Source organism: Diadema setosum, chromosome 9 (genome assembly GCF_964275005.1).
Source record: "Diadema setosum chromosome 9, eeDiaSeto1, whole genome shotgun sequence".
Classification (NCBI taxonomy): Eukaryota; Metazoa; Echinodermata; class Echinoidea; order Diadematoida; family Diadematidae; genus Diadema; species Diadema setosum.
In genome coordinates this window covers 3,647,074-3,671,055 of record NC_092693.1, presented here as the reverse complement: position 1 = coordinate 3,671,055, position 23,982 = coordinate 3,647,074, and the positions used below count along the sequence as shown (strand labels likewise).

General features: G+C 39.6%; 1 protein-coding gene across 1 annotated transcript; it reads right to left on the bottom strand.

Moving 5' to 3' along the window:
• Positions 1 to 1,781: 1,781 nt before the first annotated feature.
• Positions 1,782 to 23,373, bottom strand: LOC140232754 (tonsoku-like protein). Its single transcript, XM_072312868.1, has 22 exons — positions 23,254 to 23,373; positions 21,275 to 21,370; positions 19,792 to 20,101; positions 18,870 to 19,034; positions 17,924 to 18,095; positions 16,173 to 16,287; positions 15,709 to 15,854; positions 14,673 to 14,825; positions 13,700 to 13,825; positions 12,461 to 12,692; positions 11,308 to 11,369; positions 10,755 to 10,844; positions 10,070 to 10,306; positions 9,638 to 9,758; positions 7,963 to 9,307; positions 6,465 to 6,618; positions 6,198 to 6,276; positions 5,522 to 5,877; positions 4,744 to 4,915; positions 3,965 to 4,143; positions 3,479 to 3,549; positions 1,782 to 2,468 (listed from the first exon to the last, which is right to left on the bottom strand). Exons 1-22 carry the CDS (start codon positions 23,282 to 23,284, stop codon positions 2,039 to 2,041), a joined length of 4,842 nt encoding a protein of 1,613 aa, XP_072168969.1. The 5' UTR covers positions 23,285 to 23,373; the 3' UTR covers positions 1,782 to 2,038.
• Between the last annotated feature and the right edge of the window lie 609 nt (positions 23,374 to 23,982).

Genomic DNA, 23,982 nt, shown 5'->3' with positions numbered 1-23,982 from the left:
ATCAGTATAAAATATCTAGTGAAATAAAATATGCAGTTCAACTTACACAAAGAAATTCTTGTGTATTTCAGGTACTAAGAGCTGCGCAATTGCTTACTTGTACATTTACATCCAATTCAAAGAAAAGACAGAATCAGATTTATATTCCCTGCATGAAAATCAGTGTTTTGTCCTATACACTTGAATGTATGGCCTGCACAGAAATTATTGCATACACACATGCATCAAATGAATTCAACTAATACAGTGCAGTCCCAATGATTTATATAATGCACACGATTGAATGAAACTCTTGCTACAATGAAATAAAAATTCAGGTCTGAAAATTATCATCTATATAATTATCTTTATACACTATACTGTTTGGTTACGACAAAATTTCAATATAACGAAAGAAAACTGCTGGTCCCAAGGATTTTGTTATGATGGTAATGGACTGTACTATGCTGCATGCACACACACACACACACACACACACACATGTACCAGGGAGGCACCACTGACGAAGCACACGCTTCAACCCGTTCATTATGTGCAGAGAAAATTGTGAAGATATTTCCCAGGTTATAGAATTCACACTAGCCAAAAGTAGCACGAAATACGCAAAGAATTAAGGTACATGTACCACAAATATTTCCACATTTCCGGTTCTAAAAATAATGATATATAAATGACTGCTCAATGTACAACATACACAGGAATTCTGCAGCACTATATACAGAAGGGCACTTGATATGCATCATAAACATTTTTTAAGCTTCCATACAAGCTTCAAATCAAAACCTTTGGCAATTCTTCTAAAAGGTATCATACACTGGGGGGATTCCTACAAATAGACTGTTCCGCACTTTCTGTGCATAAACTTTGATATTACATGTGCCACACATTCCTGTTAGTTTTCCCTTTTGTCAAAGTGCGTAAATAATAATTTAAAAAAAAGCAAAAAACACACAAACAAAGTATGTATTATCATTACCTGTTCTGAACTAGTATTGCATATACTTTGGCTGAGATCTATGGTAAATGTGTAACTGGGAAATATTACAAGAGAATAAATCATCTCAGTCATATCAAAGCGTTCATTTTATTTTCAGAAGGAAAAGAGATAACAATATAACATGAATATAGTTTTTGGCCAAAAGGCATTGATATAAACTTGTAATAGCGTACTATGAATACAATTATCAACAGTATCATTGTGTAAATCACATTTGAATCAATATGTACTATAGATGCAGAAACAATGCACCATATATATGGTCCATGTCAATTTATTATTTATCTGAAACTACAGTCAACCCTGCCTAAATTGAATCTATTTGGACTGAACAAATGGTTTCGACTTAAGGAGAGAAAATTCAATGTATGAGGGATTACAACGAATAGAATATAAAGAGAAGAGGACTTGAAAAGACCTCTGACTTGGGCGATTATTTGACTCAGGCGATGTCGACTTAAAGGGGAAGGCTAGTAACTGATCAGTGGGAATCAGTGGAAATGCTGGGAGATGATTGTTCCAATCCTTATGGGATTCATTCAAGAGTTCATCGTATATCTATTGTGTGAAAATGATTTGCTTCAGAACGGTCTCATATTCAAGTAATGTGCAGATTAATGCTCCGTCACTGACCAGGGACGCTAACCTGGAAGCATTAAACTGCACATTACTTGAATATGAGACCATTCTGAAGCAAATCGTTTTCACACAACAATAGATATACAATGAACTCTTGAATGAATCCCATAAGGATTGGAACAATCATCTCCCAGCATTTCAACTGACTCCCACTGATCAGTTACTAGCCCTCCCCTTTAAGCAAAGTTGACTGTTTCGTGCATATACATGAAGATACATCACACTTAAAAGTACAAGTTTTTCTACAGAGTACATTAAAGATAGACAGGTATCTATTGTATATACAGTATTTGCAAGTATTGCATGATAAATGCATATAAATGCACAGGTCCCCCTCACTTACTGTTGTAAGTGAAGGCACCTTGTATGCATTGTGGGTGTGTCATATCACCCTTTCTGCTATTATCTGGTGACAAAGAAGATGCACCTGTGTGCATCAATGTGGTGTCCGCTATGTACGCCTTGGGCAACATCCCACACATTCAGGAGTAACTCCTTGTCCACTTTGTTCAGCCCCGCCCCACACATCCTGAGCTCCACCAGACCGCTCCCCACCTTCCCACCACCACCACCACCACCTCCATTCAGTTCCTCCACTTGACCACCCTGGTGACTAACTCCACCCTCCCCTGGGTCTGGCAGGTGCTTGGCAACGGCTTCCAGGAGGGCAGGGTCCATTGGAGAATGGAGACTGCAGGCGGAGAGGTCCAGCTTGGATATGGAGATGCCCTGGGCATGGAGTGAGTGGAGTAGGTTCTTGATACCCTTGGCTGTCAGTCGTGGGTTAGCTGAGAGGTCCAGGTACTGCCATTGTCTGCCGCTGGGATGCAGTCTGTAAGGGTTTACAAAGCAAAGCTGTATGTTATTATGTTTCTTGACTCACTTGTTTGACAATCGAGGGACAAGATGCAAAAGAAATCGATAAAGCGCACTCCTGTTATAACAAACACAGGTATTACAAAATTCCGGTTACAATGTAGTAAAATCTTAGGCCGCATCATTATTCGGTCTTTATTTTTTTGTTTATTTGTTCGGTTATAACTAAATTTCGCTGTAACGAAAGAAACTGCCGGTCCCGAGGACTTTGTTATAATGGGAGTCCACTGCATATCAAATTGATTGGAAATGATTTTGATGAAAAGCAAAATCTGGTGATATGGCAGATAATTAAAGACACTGAAAGACACTGCTGATTCAGTTCTAAGCCCCATGTGTGGTTTTATCAACATACCTGAGACCATGTACACTCCTAACAGCTTGCAACTTAATAAGTTGAATACGAGGAAATGTGTAGCTCAGCATGATTTTGTAATCACTTCTACAAGATTTTGTCAGCATTTATCCTAAAGCAGTTTTGTGCAAGCTTGCCCTCACTAGAATCAAGTTTCCTATCATCACATTTGCTCTTTTTTCTCCTGATGGTTATGGGGAGAGGGCTTTTTCTTTTGCCGCACCTACTTTAATGGAATTCTCTGCCAGACCCGCTGAGAAGTCAGATACCAATAGACAATTTCGAACAAAAACTCATAACCTATCTGTATAAAATAGCATATGTTTGTTGAATTTGAACTTATCAATGTAGTTATATGTGTCAGATGTATTGCCAACTCTGACCTTTCATGTACGTAAAAGAAGTAGTTATTGTAGAGTAATATGTTGTGTTTGGTAAATTGCAATTCTTGTTGTTATATTTTGCATTATGGTAAAATTTGTTTGTAAAGCGCATTGAAATTCTTTTCAAGTCTGAAACGCACTATATAAGAATTTGCTATTATTATTATTATTATTATCAAGAAAGAAGAAGTACAGTTACAATAATATTAATATGGTCTACCAACATACCTTTTCAAGTAGTCCACATCTACATCAGATAAATGGCAGCCAGAGAGACATAAATCCTCCAAGTTGATATTCTGTGGTTGTTTGCGTAGATGAAAAAGGGAACAGATTTTTAAAAATGCAATAGCACTGCCAAGGAAGAGTAGGAGAGGGGAGAAAGGACAAAATGTAATTTTGATAAATGCAATAGCACCCAGAACATAATGCTGATCACATATAACTCATACATACAGTCAAACCCGTCTGTAGCAGCCAGCAAATTTTAGTGGCTGTATACATCAGATGTCCACTATAGACATGTGACTACCAAGGCAGGTTTGATTGTATTTTTCAGAGTAACATGTATTAATAAATGATTGCTAGTCAGAAAAAAAAAAAAGTTTACTCTTCATACACTGCTGCGCGAAACTGTATACAAGTGATCCGAAGCCATAGAGAAAAAGACAACTTGACTGCAAGTCACATGTTTGTCTATGAGTAAGCACATACCTGTGCGAAGAATGTAGCTAAGTGTCTAGCCAGGTGGATCCCATCCCCCTGGGAGGGAATGACATTGCAGAGTTCCAGATGCTGCAGGGCGCCCCCTGCCAGGCAGCCAAGGAGCAGCTCCACACCGGTGGAACCCAGCCGGTTGTAAGAGATTGCCAGAGTGTGCAAGCACTTTGCTCCTGTTTAGAGAGAGGGTAACGATAAGTACATAAGAACACTGCATGGCACTGCATGATTGGGGGGGGGGGGGGGGGGGGTCACATTAAGATTGCACAGGTTATGTGGCAAAGTTGTTCAACCCCCATGACTAGACAACAGCTTAATCAGATCAACCAACAGGGGCAGTATTTAGTTGGTGAAGACATGTCATTTTCATTATTTTTTTCTTCCAGACAGGGCTTGTCTGAGTTTAATGGTAATGAGGGATGCTAGCTACCAGACAGTGGTACCAGGTGTTGTTATCATTTATATTCAACAGGCTGCATAGCATTACTTTGCAGTAAAGATGGAGAGTGGCAATCACATGCAATATAGCTATAGGGAAAGTAGAAAAACAGGGAGAACAAATCATGCTGTTGACTCATACACACTACCGGGGATACAACTTGCGACTGTTGTAAATATTAAAGTAATTGTCAAATTTCCTTTCCAGTCCAATATTACATATTCCACAGATGACTTAGACCAGATATGACCTCCGTGACACAACATGCAAAACAGTGGCTGACCAAACCGTGACAAATGGACAACACAAAGGGGTGCTTGGGTGAATGCTTTACCCCGGAAAGCCTCCACGAGCCTGTGCCGGTGCAGCTGGAAAAACTTGGCGGTGAGGGAGCATGATCTGATTGTCAGCGTTGCCAGCAGAGGGCAGTGTTTCACAATGATGGCTAGTGAGAGGGCACTCGCATCGGTGATGTGATTGTAGCTCAGGTCAAGTTCTTCAAGCATCTGGAAATGACAAGATATTTGGTGGTTGTTTTACACATTTTTCATGACAATCACAGCTCATGTTTTTTTTTTTTTTTAAAGCACTATAAATCTCACCCACTGCCTGTAATGGAGCTAGTATGTAGTAAATGGTTTGCTCATATCTTCATGATAATCTTTTTTAGGCAACCTTTCTGACATTGTAATCATTAACTTTGCAAATGACGTAATTCCAGAATTCCAGCAGGTTCACTGAACTTAATCCACAAGCTCTAATGGAAACGAAGAAGATGTACTACCTTTGTGGGTCAATGTATTGATTCTTCCTAATATTCCTAACATAGATATGACACTAGTGATGTGGCAGATTTCAGGAAATCTGAATAGAATTTAACTCATTGTATATACAAACAGCTTGCTACATTTCATAGATTCTTGCATAACAAGGTCACAATCATGAAAAGGCATATATACATTCATCATATTACAAGTCTAGATTCTGTTGAGATGAAGACATACTATGTGCTACGTAGGTTCTGTGCTACAAATTGAATGTTACAGGTGACAGCTGGTAGACTTATGAGATATAACAGAGTTATTGTCTCTCTGATGGGCAACTAGACTTACCTGCAATGGTCTCTCCCTCACACTCCCTACATCATCACTGCCTGTCCTATCTGTTCCTTCCAGGATGTCTGACACTGACCTCAGTCCCTCAGAGGTCAGCTGGTTGGAGGAGAGGTCAAGGTGGGTCAGGCTGGGCAGCGTCCGGAGGGCCGAGGCAAGCTGCGGGGCCAGGGAGTCGTCCAGCCGATTCTTTCCCAGCAGGAGCTGTCTGAGAGAGTACTGGCACTGGACGGCCGAGAGGAGGGGACCCAGGCTGACCGGCCGCAAGTTGAGGTCGCCAAGGTCAAGGGTCGCCTGGTGCTGCTGCTGATGACCCTGGCAGTCCTGAAGCCTTGAGAGGACGGTTAGGTGCTCTTCTGTATCTCAGCAAAAACAACAAATGAGGATGTTTCCTGTAAATCCATCTACCATACATTCTCCATCAGTGTCACAGTAAACTAAAAATGATTCACTAGTTTGCTACTGTAAGCACATAATGTATGTCAGACTTGGGGAGATGCTCTTCCTGGGCAAGGTGTTACACACGTACTACTGGAATCAAAATTGACACTAAACCTGTCAAAATCATGAATGAAATACTGTAGCTCTATGGGACATCAAATCAATTGTAATGGATAGCTTAGGTATTGATGAGCCAATTGTTAAAGACTGATGTCACATGAGTCAAGCAACTCACCAGTCTTCATCCGCTCACAAGCCTTCCTGTAGCGTTCAGTAAGAGGCGGCAGGTCCCATGAATCCACACGACCGATAACCTACAGCATCGGAACAAATGGGAGACAATTACTGGGGCTGGCAAAACTTCATCTTTACAAGATTAACATGTTGACACGATTAACATTACACACACAGAGACAAACATGTCATGATGTGCACTATGAATACGCGCACAACTCAAGCCTGCCTTGATGAAGTTTCTATGGTTAAGGAGTGCTCTTCTTACCATTTCGTTATTGTTCAGCAGGTCCACGACAGAGTCGTCAGGAGAGAAGAGCGCCCCCTCAGCCGTACAGAGAGAGAGCTTGGGTCTCAGCCCACACTGCGAGTAGTAGCGGTTCGCTGCCTGCTCTGACAACCACTGCATCGATGGCCTTTCCCTGGTTATTTCAAGCAAACAATAAAATCTTGCTCTCACATCATGTGCATCACAGTAGGGTAGCCTGCTTAGGAGATGAATATTTTACTTCAAGTTATGTAGCCTGACTTTACATTCAATATCCAAGCATTTAGACATTGTGGGTAAAACATTCTGTCCAATGATGCATCCACAGTACATGAAATTATAGAAGTAATAATGACAATGACAATCAACATTCATGTGACACCTTATGCAAAATTTCCCCTACATTGGCGGCACCATGAGATGAGGCTTTATCATATAGCATTCACTGCCAACAGAGAATGCAGAATAGTTGCTTTGATCACATGACTGCCATGCCAGTTTACATTTGTTCTTCATATCATATCACATATACATGCATCAGACTTTATTGGAATCAGTATACTAAGGTCATTGTAAATCAACTATATGTAAGACAGTAATTTGATTTGTATCATTTAATGTACATTGGTCAAATTTTCTCATCGAATCTTCCCTCAGTTCACTAGAACTTGAACAATGTAGATGAAACTATGAAATTATTGAGAACTCTGACAAACATCACAAACATTGTGACCACTCATATGTCATTAGGTCATCTAGGACAGCACCCTCTGGACTCTGAAATTAGCTTGATGCAGTGTGTGTTATCAGGACACCTATTCATGTGAACAGGGCATGGCTGTAAAATTGATAAAGCTAGCAATATTTCACATATTTTTGATACCGAGAGCTGCTCATTTATGAAAGTTGTAAAAAATGAAACCTTCACAAAAAAAAAGATTGTGTTCTAAAAGAAAAAAAAATATAAGGAAAGTAGTGATATTTTGAGGAGTTGACCTTGACCTTTGACCCCCTGACCTTTGACCCATGACCCCCAACTTCCCTAGATAATCACTGCCCATCGGTACACGTATATATACTAAGTTCCATGAAGATACCTTGAACCATTTGCGAGATATGGAGAAAAACATGAAATTTCAACCTTTTTTTCACAAAATAACCTGTGACCTTTGACCTTTGACCCCATGACCTTAAAATCAAAACAAAGTATAATCCCCCCAGGATATACCCTCATACCAAGTTTGATGCAAAACCACCTCACGGTTCTTGAGATATCGACAAAAACAAAACGGGACGGACGTACGGACGGACGGACGACTCGAAAACATAATGCCTCCGGCCACTTCGTTGGCGGAGGTATAAAAATGCTTTAACCCTAAACATCCTTAAATCCTATTAACATTAGCTGTAAACATATTGTCAATGGGATTGAAAAACAACTGGAAAATAAGTTCACTGAAAAATCACATGACCAAAATTAGGGGGATGGATGCATTACCTGAGATTGACTGGGACAAGAAAGAGCTTGTCCTGGATCTTGACCTGTACCCTCATCATTGATGATGGTCCAGGCATGGGAGGTTTGGATGAGTGCCCTCCACTGACTGGATGATCAGTAGGACTGACTTGTGTGATGCCCCTCCCACTACGTTGTGTCGCAAAATCTGCTATACTGCAGTCATCGTCAACACTGTCATCATCAAGGGCCAAAATATCTTCTGCAGGCGATGTTGGTCTGACTGACACCCCAAGGTTGGTCAGTTTGGTTTGCCTAGGTCTTGATTTCCTGCTCAGCTTGGAGTTTGAAGATCGCGTGGAAGCCTGACTGCCAGTTACTTGCGTATCAGTCACCTCCCCAGAGAACTGAGATGGAGTTCGGTGGGGCTTCTCGTCTTTTCGCTGAGAACGTTCCGTGCCAGGCATGCTCCGGAAGGTGCCCTCAAAGTCCATTCTCCGTCGTTTGCTTGGCTGGGGGTCGAGGTCATTGATGAGCCAATCATCCCCACCTGTGTATTCCTCTTCAGGGATCAGTGCACCGGTGGCTGGTGACAGTGGTTTCTGAGTGAAGGGCAAATTTGTGGGGGGTTCTCGCGACATCCGAGAGGCGGCACTCCCGATGTTGCGCATGACATCTCGGTAAGTCTGCCTAGCACTGGCTGGTTGGTCTACGTCCTCTTTGAGATGCTCCTGGTTCAGATACAGACTTTGGATGACATCCTCATCACAATTATCATTCTCATCATCACTGATGTTAGTGTATTTTGAGGGAGCATTACCCAACTTGCCCTGTGACTTTAATACAATTTGATTATTCTGTGTGGCTGTAACTGAATCTTTTCCAGTTGAGGAGGTCTGTCCAATTTCAATCTCAGGAAGAGAATCCCTGGACAGTCTTCTCCCCCATGACTGCCTCCTTCTGCTGGGGTCGCTGTTATCTTGGACACGTTCATTCCTACCACCTGCCACTGCATCACCAACACAGCTCATCTCATCATCACTAGCATCCCTCCTACCACCATCGCTGTCATCCTCACTGTCGTCTCCCAGCGACATTGCTGCATTCCTCCTGGAGGCAATGTCTACATTTCTCGCCAAGCTATCTCTACTTCTCCTCTTCCTCATCCTACTCCTGCTCCCACTGTCCCGTCTCCCTGCATCACTGTCTCTCCTTTGATAGGTCCTCACTGAGATGCTGCTCCGTTGCTCCTGCTGAGGCGCTGGTCTCTGTGAGATCATCTGAGAGCCCTGACTGGAGTCCTCCTCTCGGTCATACAAGTCACTGTTGAGCAGCAGGGCTCTGGAGTTCGCTGAACTGATCGGGGGGACCCTCTCCATTGAAAGATCTGAAACAAAAAAGACAAGAGAAACTAGTTTACAGAATTGAAATTTAAAAGCTACCTTTTGATTCAGTATCAAAGAACAGAATACCAACAACCTTATCATTCAACACTCTTATCAAATCCAAGTTCATTTATGAGAGATTGAAAACAGATTTATTCTAAGTTCAATTTCAAACCATCCAAACAATTCAGGACTACAGTTAGAAAGCTAAAACAGTGTATAACCATGCAAAAAGGAAATTGAAAAAAAAGAAATAAGAGGTCTGGAGACACGATAGAAAAAGGGAGAAAAAAGAGATTTCAAGGATGGCAAGAAGGGGACGGAATACTCACCTCCCGGTGAATCTTCTCGGAGAAGCCTGGCCACATCGAAGCACTCCTCTCGAGTGTCAGAATCTATCTCATTGGAGTAGTTGTCCAGCCACGTCTTCAGGGCATCCAAGGGGGTATTTCCCTGAACACACCAGCAATCAGAAATACAGTTTAAAATGATACTAATTATGACTCCATTCTTCACACCTACTTCGTTTTAAAGAATATTATTTATACTTTACCAACCTGATGATACTTTGGCTCGATATCTTCACACTAACCAAAAATACTTGCTGAGGTTACATGACAAATGTTTCTCTTTTTAATTGCATGGATGAGACAAAGTTATTCAAACAAGAATCGACAAAATGCATCCTTACCAAACTTCCTAACCCAATATCTCCCTGTCTCAAACCACCTGCCAATAGAAAACAACGAAAGGTTTTAACTCACGAGACTGTCTTTGGCCTTGGTGTATGCTCCCTTTGAGATGAGAAGTTTGGCCACAGCCCAGTTCCCACAATTCACTGCATCGTGGAGAGGCGTGACACCATCGCACTTGTCCCCACCCCGGTCATTGATGTCGGCCCCCACTGACACGAGGACATCGACGATCTCACAGTAGCCATAGTTGCAGGCTTCATGGAGTGGAGTCCATCCACAGTAATCTCGTGGGTTTAGAGGGTGCCCCTAACAAGATATGTTTCACACAAAGTTGTTATATTCAAGCTTGATTACACAGGAATGAAATTGGACAAAAGTTAAATATAAAATCATTTCATTTACACTATATCAATATTGATGAAGGGTTAAAATGACAGAATTGAAATGCTCCTTGGCTGGAGAAAAAATAAAATTCACAATGTGAATTTCTCACATACCCTAAGTAACAGTTTTGGGCAGTTACATGAGTTTGAATTTAGTCAAACACATCTGCATGCTTGATCAGTATCATGTGACTCAGCCTGACTGAATCTCAGCCTTCTAGACTTTCAAAACTTCTAGAAAAGTGTCAAATTTGTATTCCAGTCATGTGATACTGACAAACACAAGTCAAATATATCATCTTGATTGTGGTGTACCCCTAATGGATGGCTTACAGGATGTTGACTGCAGAATGAATGCACAGTATCCTTACCTGTTCAACCAGCTTTTTCACTTGCTTCAAATTGCCTGCTATGCAGGCTCTGTGGAGCATGGATTCCCCTTTTTCATTCAACTTTGAAAACTGCAAAAAAAAAAAAAAAAGAAGAAGATGTGAAATGATAAAAATGGCAAATATATCACTTTCTAAACAGATCATATAATTCTACTAAAAACCTTCCTTTATGGCACTACACACACACAATATGTAAACCAGTAATATATTTCTGAAATATCATTTTAATTCTATCAACAAATCAAACACATATCACAGCCAGTTCTTTCATGAATTGAAATAAGTGGAAGTTTACGGCATAAAAGTCATCTTGGTGCCTAATATCTGCTTTGCACTATCATTCTGTAGTAAAGAGAATAAAATTTTGCAAAATATTCTTTGAGGGGAAAAATGGTGGAAATGGATAGACAGAGTGGGCCTCTGCAAATTTTTCTCACATAACAACTAAATATCTAACGAAACCCTATTACAAAAATTGTTCAATATTTCTCTTGAGTTATTGACAGGCTTTGAATTCAATGCTGAAACATACCTTGTTTCTTCTGACTCTTTCAGAAGCAGTTGGCCGATCATATTCTTCGTCTGAACCTGAATCTACAGAACAATAATTCACAACCATAAAAGCGTTTAAAAGTACGGCAATACTACTCAATAAATACACTCACAGAAGTGCAAATGCATTTCAACAGAAATACTTGTTTACTGTCAGGCTTTAAAGTCACATTTTAAAGGGAACACAACAATTTTGATCCACAATGATATATTTGCATGTGAAATATAAAATTACAAAAAGCAACTGGAGAAATTCCACATCAAGAACAAAAATGCCTGGACTATTCCTTAATGTCAATCCCTTCATGATAACCTGTAAGATTTTCCTGTGTCGGAATTTCCCACTCACAATTGGAGTCAGTGATGATCAGTGATGTGCTGAGATTGCCAATTTGACATTTAAAGGGAAGATAAACCCCAAGAGCAATGTGGATTGAGTGAAAGCAGCAACATTAGTAGAACACATCAGTGAAAGTTTGAAGAAAATCGGACAATCGATGCAAAAGTTATGAATTTTTAAAGTTTTGATGTTGGAACCGCTGGATGAGGAGACTACTAGAGGTTATGACGTGTGAGAGGACAACAATACCAAGAAAATATAAAGAAAATCCTGCAAAAATCAATTTTTCATGAAAATTACAAATTCCATCAACTTGATGTTGACATATGTTAAGGGTAGCAATTATTCCCCCTGCTTTCTGAAAGCGGTTGGTCCATTGCTCTTTCATAATTCTAGAAAAGTTAATTTTTGTTGAATTTCCTTTATATTTTCTTTGTATTGTTGTCCACTCATACGTCATATCCTCTAGTAGTCTCCTCCTCCAGCAGTTCCAACACCAAAACTTTAAAAATTCATAACTTTTGCATCGATTGTCCGATTTTCCTCAAACTTTCACTGATGTGTTTTACTAATGTTGCTGCTTTCACTCAATCCACATTGTTCTTTGGGTTTACCTTCCCTTTAACCTTTTAACCTGTTGAGGACAGACTGATTTTGCTATAACACGCATTTCCCACAGACACCTGCCTGAGTCTTCCCGAACTTGTCTTCAACAGGTTAATGCAATAGTCCCAATACCTGTCATTGGTTCTGGTTCAGTGAAGCCAAGTGGAAGGCAGAGGGTGCTCTTTACCTGAATCTGACAAGTCATCCAACATGATGTCTTCAGAGTTTTGGAGCTGCTCGGAATCCTCCGCCTGGCCACCATCATCGTCATCGACGTCATCGTCGCTGACCTCCAAGTCATCGTGGGAGGCGATGTCGTGCTCCTCCCTCAGGTTTCTAAGCATCTTCTGGGTTGGCCTCAGGAGGTGCTCCATGCTGTGCTTCTCAATCAACAGAAGTTGATCCCTCAGGGCCAGAACCTGTGTTTGGATTGTGGAAATCCTCAGTCAGAGCCTCTATTTTAATTCTTTTTTTTTTCACTCTATGACATTATGCAAACAAGGATATCCAAGAGATTGAGTGTCAATTTGAATTTGAAGCCTTATCTTGACCACAGATGCGTACATACACAACTTCTTTTTCTTATTTTAAGAGCTAAAGTGAACAAATTACATAATGATCTCCACCATACAATATCAGTATGCATGAACTGGAAAGGTCAACGTTTTCAACATAAGCCATAATGCACTTTTGGTTTTTATAGTGGTTGTAAAAAAGGTAAAAACAACAAGTTTTTACATTTATCTATTTTGCTTTCTGTACTTTACTTTTCTTTGTTTGTGCTAGCAATGGTGAAAAGATGGTATTTTTGTTGGTTTCATTTCACCGTTTTTTATCTTTGTGTTTGCATTTGAGTTTGTTTTCATACATGAATATGTGACAAAGTTTGAAGATATAGTGTATACGCTATAATTTTCGCGTACATAAATTTTTGCGAATTGTCGCTGTCACACATATTCGCGAGTGGTTAAATTCGCGATTGGGGGACCAGAGAAAATATGAAGTGGCAAAGAAAGTGTGAATTTTCAACTTACTAGCAAATAAGAATGATACTAGTTATACACTGCATGAAAAAAAAAACTTACCAAACTCTCCGAACTAGTAAGTTAGAATTCAACATTTTTGAAGTGGTTAAGTCCATCGCGCTAGATTTGTGACGAGTGGTCCCCTTGCGATAATGGATTGGCTCTCTACAGTATTCGTAAGTAGACGTGGACGTGCTATATGTACGTAAACAAGCTTAGCCAGTATGGTCTGTTCGGAAAGCCGTGACATGGTATACTAGTACTGAAATGTTCGCATCATCAAGGCAAGGGATTCATTTTGGAAGGTAATATTTTCGCGTGTTGTTAATTTCACGAATAGCTCCCGACTCGCGAAATTCGCGAAAATAAAACCCCCGCGAAATATAAAGCGTATACAGTACCTGGAGAGTTGGGTGTTGAGCTTTCCTGGCACACTCTAGAGCTCTGGTATACGATTCATTGATGACCTCAAACTCCTGGCCTGCTTTCTCTTGCATGTCTGCTACGTTCAGCCAAGTCTTGGTCTCCTATATGAGGAGCAAAGAGAGAGAAAATGATATTTACATCATTAGGAAGACCAACTGGACATCATGCATGGATTTGTGACTAGCCCAGACCAATGAACATGATGGTCATCAGACTGCCTCCACTAGATGAAAGTAAAAGAATGAAGGCTGAAAGTGAGTTTAGCTCTGCATCTCATCAAGGAGAGAACAGCTACTTTGGTCATGTGATCATGACATCATTAGCATTACTCTCCATACTGATTTTACACAAATGACCAGGGGGGGGGGGGGGGCATTTCATGGAGCATTTTGTCAAGACATTTTTTTGACAAACTGTTATAAGCTATGAATAGGCTGACAGAGAGCAAATACGTCAGAAAAATATCTGACAAAATGCTTCATAAAATACCCCCAGAAGTCTGCTTCTGCTGGAAGTCGGAAGAATTGAAAATACACATTTTGACCACAAAAAAAAAAACCAAAAAAAAAAAAAAAAATGGTTACACATAATAATATATGCCAAATGTTTAGATATACCCTCAAATTTCTTCACACAGATAACCATGATAGATTATTAATCATATTCTTTACCTTTTGTTAAATGCTAACTAACAACATCATAAACAGGTTACAGAAGCCACCAACACTGAACAGACACACCGTCAAAAGTGCAAGTGTGCACACAGCTTAATTTGTACTTTTCAAAGTAACAATGAAACTGACAGTTCATAACACACAGCAGTGTGTGTGTGTACACACCACACTGTTGGTATAATGTTCATCAGTCATTCAGTGAATGTATGTTTGTAATTTGCCCAATTGGCACCAAGCAATTGGGCTAGAAGCATAGTAAAGAACCAGTAACTACCTCCTTGAGATTTCCTTCTCTCAGTCTGAGCTCATGTCTGTACATCTCTATCGCCTCCTGGAAGCGGCCGTCGTCTGAGTAGGTGGTGGCCAGGGAAACATAGATGGAGGCCAAGACCTTGGGGGGCTTCCCTACCTTCTCGGCACTTTTGAGCTGGAGGGTTAAAAATGATGAGGTACAATGTGAAATCAAGCACAGCTCTGAGCAGAGACAGAAACATGGAAATGTCACTATGGCAGGATTTCACAAGTGATGTTAGAGAGCACCAAAAGAAAGAAGACCACGAAAGAAATAAGGAATTTTTGTAATACTGTCTGCATAAGGTGAAAATTGAATACACCACACATTTTGGAGAGGGGGAAAAAGGGAATTACGAGATAAGCTGGAGTGAAAATTAGATCATAGTCATCAGGTTCTGTGGAGGAAGAAGCAGGAAATTTAACACACGCATAACACCGACAAGGTAAAAATGAGTATGTATCATACAGAACAGTCTGAATACCCCTCTAATGTTAGTTTTCATGAGAAATAGACACATTGCTGATCCAAATACTTCCTGCAAAAATGTTGTCAAATATCAAGAAAAGTTTACTAAGTTTTTGATTTAATGAGAGGCATAGTCATGGAATCAATTAGGACACTGAAAAGGACTAATTTCCTATCATGGTGCGAAATACTGAGTGAGTCAAAGTACATAAGTAAAAAACCCAAAACTTCAATGTCTTTTTTCCTCAACAGTAACTTTCTGAGAGGATAGATTTCTATATTTTACTTCAATGGGATAGGAACAGCCACTTTGAATGAGTTCTATATGATTTTAAAGCCGAGAACCTCTTCTTTCCACATTTGTCCGAAAAAACAACAACAACAAAACAAACAAAATGGTCTGACTACGTTTTGTTGGTCTTTTTTATTTGCCACAAGGTTACATACTATATTTGGTCTTAAACTAAAGATTGGTATGGTATGGAACCTGTGGAAAAAACACCACCAGAAATGGTAAGAAAATGACACAAACACACACACTAAACCTTACCTGTAAAGTGTAATATTCAATGGCTCTCTTGTAGCTATCCACCTTGCAGCAGAGGTCCCCTAGAGCCTCGTACAAGGGTAACCGGGATTCAGCATCCTCTTTGGGTAGGGCATCAAGTCTGCTCTGCAGATCAGCACAGCGAATGGCTTGGACAAGGAAAGATATAGATGACCAAGGGTGAGCATTTTTAGAGACATAAACTCCAACACATAAATACAACATGATGCAATTCTGTTTAGCACACACACATGTATGTGATACATATATCCAGAGACATGTGCCAGGTCAGAAATTCTGATATGATGATCTAAGAGAGCATCTTTGACAGACACTTGATTCGACTAGCCTTCAAGATCTGTCACTTATTACAAGATATGCAGAGCATTTCATTACATTCTCAGAATACATCACGACTTGAGATATAAACAATTTAAGTATGGTACATTGCACTCTTAGTAAATTACCAGTTTTTAGGGACTGTATCAGAGTTTCTCTTTCCCTGCCCTTCTGAGATCCAAGCTTGTAGGCTTTCCTTAGGCTTCGCTTGGCTGCATAAAAGTCACCAAGCTGGAAAAACACCTGCATAAGAAAATGAGTTGTGCATCAGAGAAGATCAATGGAAAAGATTTTTCCCAAACTGGAGTTTCTGCAAGAAAGATTACCTTTCTATATCTTTCTTTCGTTTCTCAATGTACATGATTTTTCATAGTCATTCCTCGTAGTGGTTATTAGGACAATCTCTTGCAATAAAAACTCCACTATATGATAGAATATCTCTATTTAGCTACACTTTATCATTATTTCTTACCACTCAGCTCTTTTACTGCTTCTGACAATAATTTTTTTTTTGGTTCTCACTATCCCCTTTTTCTCATTCTTGTCAGATTGTATCATTCTAGCTGTCATGTGGTATTGTTACGCTTGAGTAGATTTGTCTAGCTTACATCATAGCTTTCCAATAATAATAATAAACTGGAGAAGCACTCTGAGAGCACAGACCTCCGCCAAGCATGCAGCCCATTTCCACCCGCACTGATCTTGTTCTTCCACAGAGATCAGTGATTTCCACCCATACGTACTGCATTGTGTGCTGAAAGCCACTCGATTTCCCAATATAGAAGCCTTTGTTACATCATAAACCCTCAGCTGCACAGCGCGCCTCGCCCTAGCAGAAACTAGAGCACGCGCTTTAGTGCGCGCATGCAAACCTCAAATACGCGCAGCCTGAACTCCCAAGTTCATTGACCCTACCTGCCAAAATATCACAAATCCTTCATAAATTCCCAAAAATTCTCAGATCACTACCAAAAGTTAATCGTGTGTTACTTGTGTCATTCTCAACCTTTCCTGCAAGTTTCATCCCAATCCGTTCACTACTTTTTGAGTTATTTTGCACACAGACAACGAACGAACTAACTAACGGTAATGATAACATAACCTCCCCCCTTGGTGGAGGTAATAATGATAATAATAATAATAAAACATACATACAATTTCTATAGCATCATTCTCCACTACATCAAAACAAAAAGATTGAAAATACATATACCATAATAAAAGAAGATGAAAAGGAAGACATGAAAGTCTGTCTTCAAAACACACTGCTAAACAAATAGGATTTTAGATTACTCCTAAAAGATGTTTATGGAGCTTGAGTCTTCTAGCTCACGTGGAAGTGAATTCCACAGTGTTGGTCCAGCGTGAGTGAAAGCTCGTTCCCCCCCCCCCCAAGATTTCCTAGAAAACAGTATATGTAAGAGACCAGAAGTTGAGGATCGAAGAGTTTGTGTAGGTTGGTATTGACAAACATTATAAACAGGAGCTGTTCCCTCAATAACATGATAAACTAGAAGAAGTATCTTAAACCTAATACGCTCCTGTACAGGCAACCAATGAAGACTCTTTAGGATAGGGGTGATATGACTGTGTTTACTTGACAAAGAAACGATGCGTGCAGCAGCGTTTTGTTGCTTTTGTAATTGGGCAATTTGTGAGTTTGGTAAATTGAAAAACAAACCATTACCGAAATCAAGGCGTGAAGAAATAAGTGAATGAGCAAGTTTTTATGGACAAGTGCATGAACAGTGGGTTAATCACCAACTCACAAATCCTCATGAAAACTTCTCTATCCTAGTGTTAACACACTTGCAAAGCATTGTGCATGATTTTACCATATACTAGTATTTAAGTAAGAGAAGGAATCTCCATGACTCACGTCAGCAGAAGCACACAGACACTGGCTCTCTTGCTCTTTATTTTTCAGTTTCTTCGCAGCCATGAGGGCGCTTTCCATGGAGCGGCCAGCTTTTGACAGGGACCCCGCCCTCTTGTGCACATCCCCTAGGGACAGGTGACATCGGATGAGGTCTTCCAAAAGTGAGTGTTTCCTGGCAGAAGGAAACAGAATGTGTGGTCAGAAAAGGTGCACTGACCATGCCAGTATGAGAGCAAGAACATCATTGCAACAAGGGACCATCTGCGACATTTATGGCAGTGCTTTGAAGCAAGCAAGAAATTTCTTTCAAATGCGCATTTAATGTGATGTCGTGAAATCACACATCCCAGATTCCAGGAGTAGATGAACTCCAAATTGATGTACATGGAGACCAGTGGGGATAACTACAAGCAGCTAGTAACCATTATTTCAAGATACTCTGCACTCAAATTCATAAAACATAATTAACCATAATCTTGATCCCTTGGTATTATTTTGCTAAACAATTATATTCCTAAGTACTGACTTCTACCACTGGGGAAAAGCAAGAATACGCCAATAACCCCATTGGGATGAGGAAAACTTCCACTGCTTTGAAAAGTTTCAGAAGCACGCACTTTCATGGATTTCATTATCCATTCTAGAGCAGCAACACAGATGAAATCAAGCAGACTAAAGACTTGCCTTTACTGATCAAGGCATGTCATAATTATCCAGTATAACTGTAGTGTAATGAAACATTCATTGAAAAGGTCATAATTGACCTGTGATTGCTAAAGTAATAAAAGCTGAGTCTTCAGTTTGCACAATCTCTTGGTCTCATGAGTTAATCCTCTGTTCACATTTCACTTTCAGTGCAGACATCCACAATTTAGCATCCCTCAACAGCTTGCTTGACATCAAGGTGTATTGAGCTAAAAAAGGCCTCAGTATACTCCGAACTTACTCTGCAATGAAGATGGCCTTCTGGATGAAGTGGGCTGCATTCTTCCTACTGTCTAGGCTCTCATGGACCAAGCCCAGGTTGAGGAGGAGTCTTGCCCTCATCACCATCAGCTCCTTCTCCGAGATCTTGGTGCGCAGCTCCGTGCCATCACACAGCGTCAGACTCCTGTGCACACCACACAGCGGGGAAAAAGTTAACTTCATGGACCTTTCCATGCTCTTGTCAAATTTATGTACATCTCTGCAAATGCACCACTTCAGTCAATATTCTATATATTCCGGTGCAGATCACAATAGGACAAAGGCATGCAGTCTGAATCACAATGCTACCAATTTGTGCACCAAACTATTAACTATGAAACTTCACAGGGGAACTTGCAACAACTTTCCTACAAAAACAGCATTCTCAGGAGTCACTACAAATATACAGCACATCTAGTTCAGAGTTTTCTGCACACTTGAACGTTACTTGAAGGGAGCGTATAGTTTTGGTTGAGACCTAATTTCAGGTTTCTAAAATTTTTTGGTGAGATAAAGGGAAGCCTCCCATGAAATATGAAAGAGCATGTAATTCCATGAGGAATTCAACATTTATTTAATGAAAATTGGTTTTGAAATTGCTGAGATATCCAAAACAGAGCGATTCTAATAAGTGCGGGACCCACACTTTATCACGATTGCTTTGTTTTACTTTGTTTTTGGATGTTTCAGTCATTCCAAACTCGATTTTCATCAAATAAACTTTGAATTCCTCTTAAAATGGTATGCTCTGTACTATTTCCTAAGTGTTTTCTTGATATCTCTCAAAAAGTTAAAAGTCCAATTCTCATCTCCACCAATACTGTACCATCCCTTTAACATAAAAGCTGACTACTACCATCTGCACAGACAGATTTCTGACCATGAAACAGGCGCTCTCATACCTTAGAAAGGCTTCCTGAGCCTTCTGCAAGGAGTCAATCTTCTCCCCTGCATTGGTCTCCGGATTGTCTGCCCAACAGAGGTAGGTTCTCCCAATGGTTGCCAGTGCCCTCTGCTGTTCCAGGTGGTTGTCAACGGATTCAGCCAAGCTAAGATGCTTGCGCTGGTGACGGAGCGCTCTGCTGTATTCGCCCAACTCATTGTAGCAGTCGCCAATCTTACGGTTGGCCACGGCAGAGCCAATGACATCGTTAAGGGACTCCGACAGTTGCAACTCTTGGCGGTGCTCTTTTATCGCATCTTGATACTCCCCTTCAAAAATAGTTGACACATTTTTTTCCATTGTAACAAAGACATAACACAAAATAGAAATAGTAGTCCAAGATGCCCAGAATAACCTGACTTGCTCTCTGTACCTGACAAAAGTCAGGCACATGAGGGAAAATGCCATTATGTGGGGTGGATTTCTAGTTACTGGTTCTTCCAAGGTATCCATCCTTTAGACAAATCTTGTAGTTCACTGTACTTTGTTAACAATAGTGTCAACAAAAATTACATTTAACTAATATACATTTATATGGGCCTCATCATAAATTCACCTCATGCGCACATGCTGCAGAATACGGCCAGTATGTGGGGGTGGATTTCTTGTTACCGTCGTTGTTGGTTTTTTTTAAGATAACCATCCTTATGACAAATCCTGCAGATCACTACACTGCAAAAGTGGAAATTTTTGCGGTGTAGAAAATTTCTGCCATTTCACTTACCCAGAAACCAGTGCAAAAACAAAAAGACAATATTTTTTGCACATCATATGTTCCACTAATGAACATCTTGATTCCATCGAATTAAGAACATCATGTGAAATTCATTTTACCCAGCCAGGCACAGAAAACTAGCAGTGCGAAAATTTTCCACTTTTACAGTACTTTGTTAACAATAGAAGTATCTATAAAATTGCATAGAACTAATATACGTGTATATGGCTCTCATAAGCACATAAAGTATGCAGAATACTATCTGACAACTCTATCTCTTCTGCAGTACTGTTACAGGCATTGCATTCTATGTTAATGGAGTAATGAACATGAATAAATGATTATTATCAATAATATCGATCTAATAATAATAATAATAATAATAATAATAATAATAATAATAATAATGATAATAATAACAATAATGACAATGATAATAATAATAATAATAATAATAATGATAATAATAATGATAATAATAATAATAATAATAATAATAATGATAATAATAATAATAATAATAATAATAATAATAATAATAATAACAATAATAATGATGATAATAATAATAATAATAATAATAATGATAATAATAATGATAATAATATTAATAATAATGAGAATATTAATAATATAAGGTGCAATTGCATGTAAGTGATGTAGCCTAAGCCATTGCCTCTGAACTCTACATTCTGTTTGGGATATATGTAAATAATGATATACATACCACATCTTGCCAGAAGTTCTCCTATGAGATTACAGTATTCTGCCTCTTCCTTCAGCTTGCCACTTGACTGAGCCTTGGCCTTGCATCTTTCCAACTCTGTAGCACAGGACATCACAAGGAGCAGGTTTGATCCCATTAGTAAAACTGTACGGTGTAGTGGCTCTGCACTTTTACAAACGACACTAGGCACCATACAAAAGTCAATAACTCATTGTTGCCAGATGCATGACAGAGAAATGTGTTCATTTTGTAGAATATGATGTATGGTATTTTGCAAATCGGTATAGGAGATTGAATCACTCATAATCTCAATTAATACTTTGGAGGGAGTCTTCCAAAAAAAAAAAAAGGGAAAAAAAGAGAGACCTGGTGCTTACGTGTATGTACTTTTTTATTTGTTTAACATACATTGTCACTATCTTGAATTCCAGATTTTCACCAAATGGCACAAATATCACACAGAATACTAATAACATATTTCCAATCACTCATGTAAATTTGAAGCACACTGGTTTTAGGGAAGCATTGATATTGATGTCGACTCCCATCAGTTTCATGTCATTGCTCAAAATGACTCACTCTTCGAGTGCTAGATTTCTACAGTGTACATCTGGGCAATCCTGCATTTTACGGCCCTATATTATCGGTGCACGATTTTGTAGGATATCACCTTGGCATATAGGGAATGAGGTACAAGTGTAACAATAATATAGGGCCATAAAGTGCATGATTGCCTACATTTGTATTACTATTAATGACTAAAACTGTTTTGAGTGACGACATGAAAGTCAAAGTCAAATGCTTCCTGATTTAACCGATTTGGTTCAAATTTATGTGACTGATTAAAAATAAGCTTTCTGGTTTTTCCTTTGTTTGATTTTTAGAACCGGTCTAGAAATATAGGGTCTAGAGTAAAAACCTCCAATTTTTGTTGTCGGGAACATGTACCAAACGTTCCACCCTCAGGGTTTGAAATGCTATTTCGGGAGGCTATAAGTCCCTCGACTTTGTCTCGGGACTTATAACCTCCCTCAATAGCATTTCAAACCCTTCGGGTGGAACATTCGGTATGTTCCCTCCCCCGCGATAAGCCAGCCAGTCATCATCTATATAATGCGTGTGTTGTGATAGTAGAATTTGCTGACTTGTAATAAGTGATAAGTGTCCGGATTTTGGAGGCTGGCCGAAAATTGGGGGTTTTGCTCTATCTCTAGTCTTGAGATATGTAGACGGCCTACATCCTGACATATGGATCCTGCTGAGTATCTTCGTAGAAGTAGATGTAGAAATACATGGATTAAAAAGTAAATTAGCATAAAAAATCATTCATTACCTTAATAAATGCATTAAGTGCTCGGGCTCAACTACAACCGGCTGATGATTGAGTAGCCATAGGCCTAAACTGGGTTAGTGCAACCAGCCCGAACGCTAAATGCGAAGCGTTCTAACGTTACTGTGTATACGTCACGTGTTATAAGGAGCGTGCCGGGCCAGGGTTATAATATTGAGTTTCTATAGACTAGAAGTAGAACCTATAGAAACGTTAGGAAACAGGCCCTTTTAAATCTAATTAAAATTACACGAAACTCTGCCATGCGTATTATTAACAGTCGTACATGACACACCATGTAAACACTCATTGATATGTAGTTGTATACACACTTTCTAGGATTATACCAAATTGAGTGTAGTATACAGTCCACTACAGTGTAGCGGTCACTTAGCAAAACTGCTACTTACACTAGATCTCTAGATGCAGCATGCAATCAGTGCCAGTGCAGTGCAGCTGCCATGCAGTGTTTACATGGGCCACGGCAGGTATTTCACTTATCAAACCTACACGTTTATACAGGTACGGGACTAATCTTGTCTATCGCGACGAACAGTATAGGCAATGTTACGCAAGCACTATTCTTGTAGTCGAAAATAATCATATCCCGGAGGCAGAACATGAAATTATACGACTTTTGAGCACTTACGTTTTAGCTCTTTTCGGTCTGCATTATTCATTATCACAGGTCATCGCTGAATCTACTCCAACGAGTTCTACGTCCAGCTTGACAAAATCGAGCTGCGCTGCTCTCAAATTTGGCGCTTGCTTGCAAATGCGCAGAATTGAACGTAGGAGTCAATTTTTCACTTGTTTTAGCAGATGGTCGCTATTGCTAGCGGAACAAAATTCTGTCAGACGAACCTACATTGTATGGTAGCTTTGCAACATAGAAAGAAAACTTTATTCACTTATTTTTTTAATAAAAGCTTCGTCGACGACATGAGAAATGAAGATATTATCACTATTATTATCATTTTTTTTAAAGCTCTGACCGATGACAAGCCAGTAACTAGAGGGGGATCAATGGGTTCGGCTGCTATAAACATTTCTACTTAAAAAAAAAAAAAAAAAATCACCCCCATTTTTTAGACATGGATATGAGATTTTTTTTAGATAATTTGATCAGAGTATGAGAATTTGATCAGTGTATTCCAGGCCAGCTAGAAGTTAGTCTGGTTGAAAGACTTAAATCTTACAAGTAAAACAGTGAAAAATCCAGTGATGAAAACTTAGTAATGATTATAGGGAAGTAATGAAATTGTGAAGTTTTACTAATTATTCCTGCAGAACAGTTCATGTACAGTTGGTATGAACATGTAAATGAGTGAGCTGACAATATATTCTCATCTCACAAATTTCTATTGATCATGTACAA

What these genes read in the sequence shown, in the direction of transcription:
- LOC140232754 (XM_072312868.1), bottom strand. Translation starts at nt 23,284, where the DNA reads ATGAATAATGCAGACCGAAAAGAGCTAAAAC. An exon ending in AAGGCCATCTTCATTGCAGA is followed by an intron (nt 18,096 to 18,869) that starts GTAAGTTCGGAG and finishes TCCTTCTGCCAG; the next exon opens with GAAACACTCACTTTTGGAAG. An exon ending in TGAGGGAGAGACCATTGCAG is followed by an intron (nt 4,916 to 5,521) that starts GTAAGTCTAGTT and finishes TGTCATTTCCAG; the next exon opens with ATGCTTGAAGAACTTGACCT.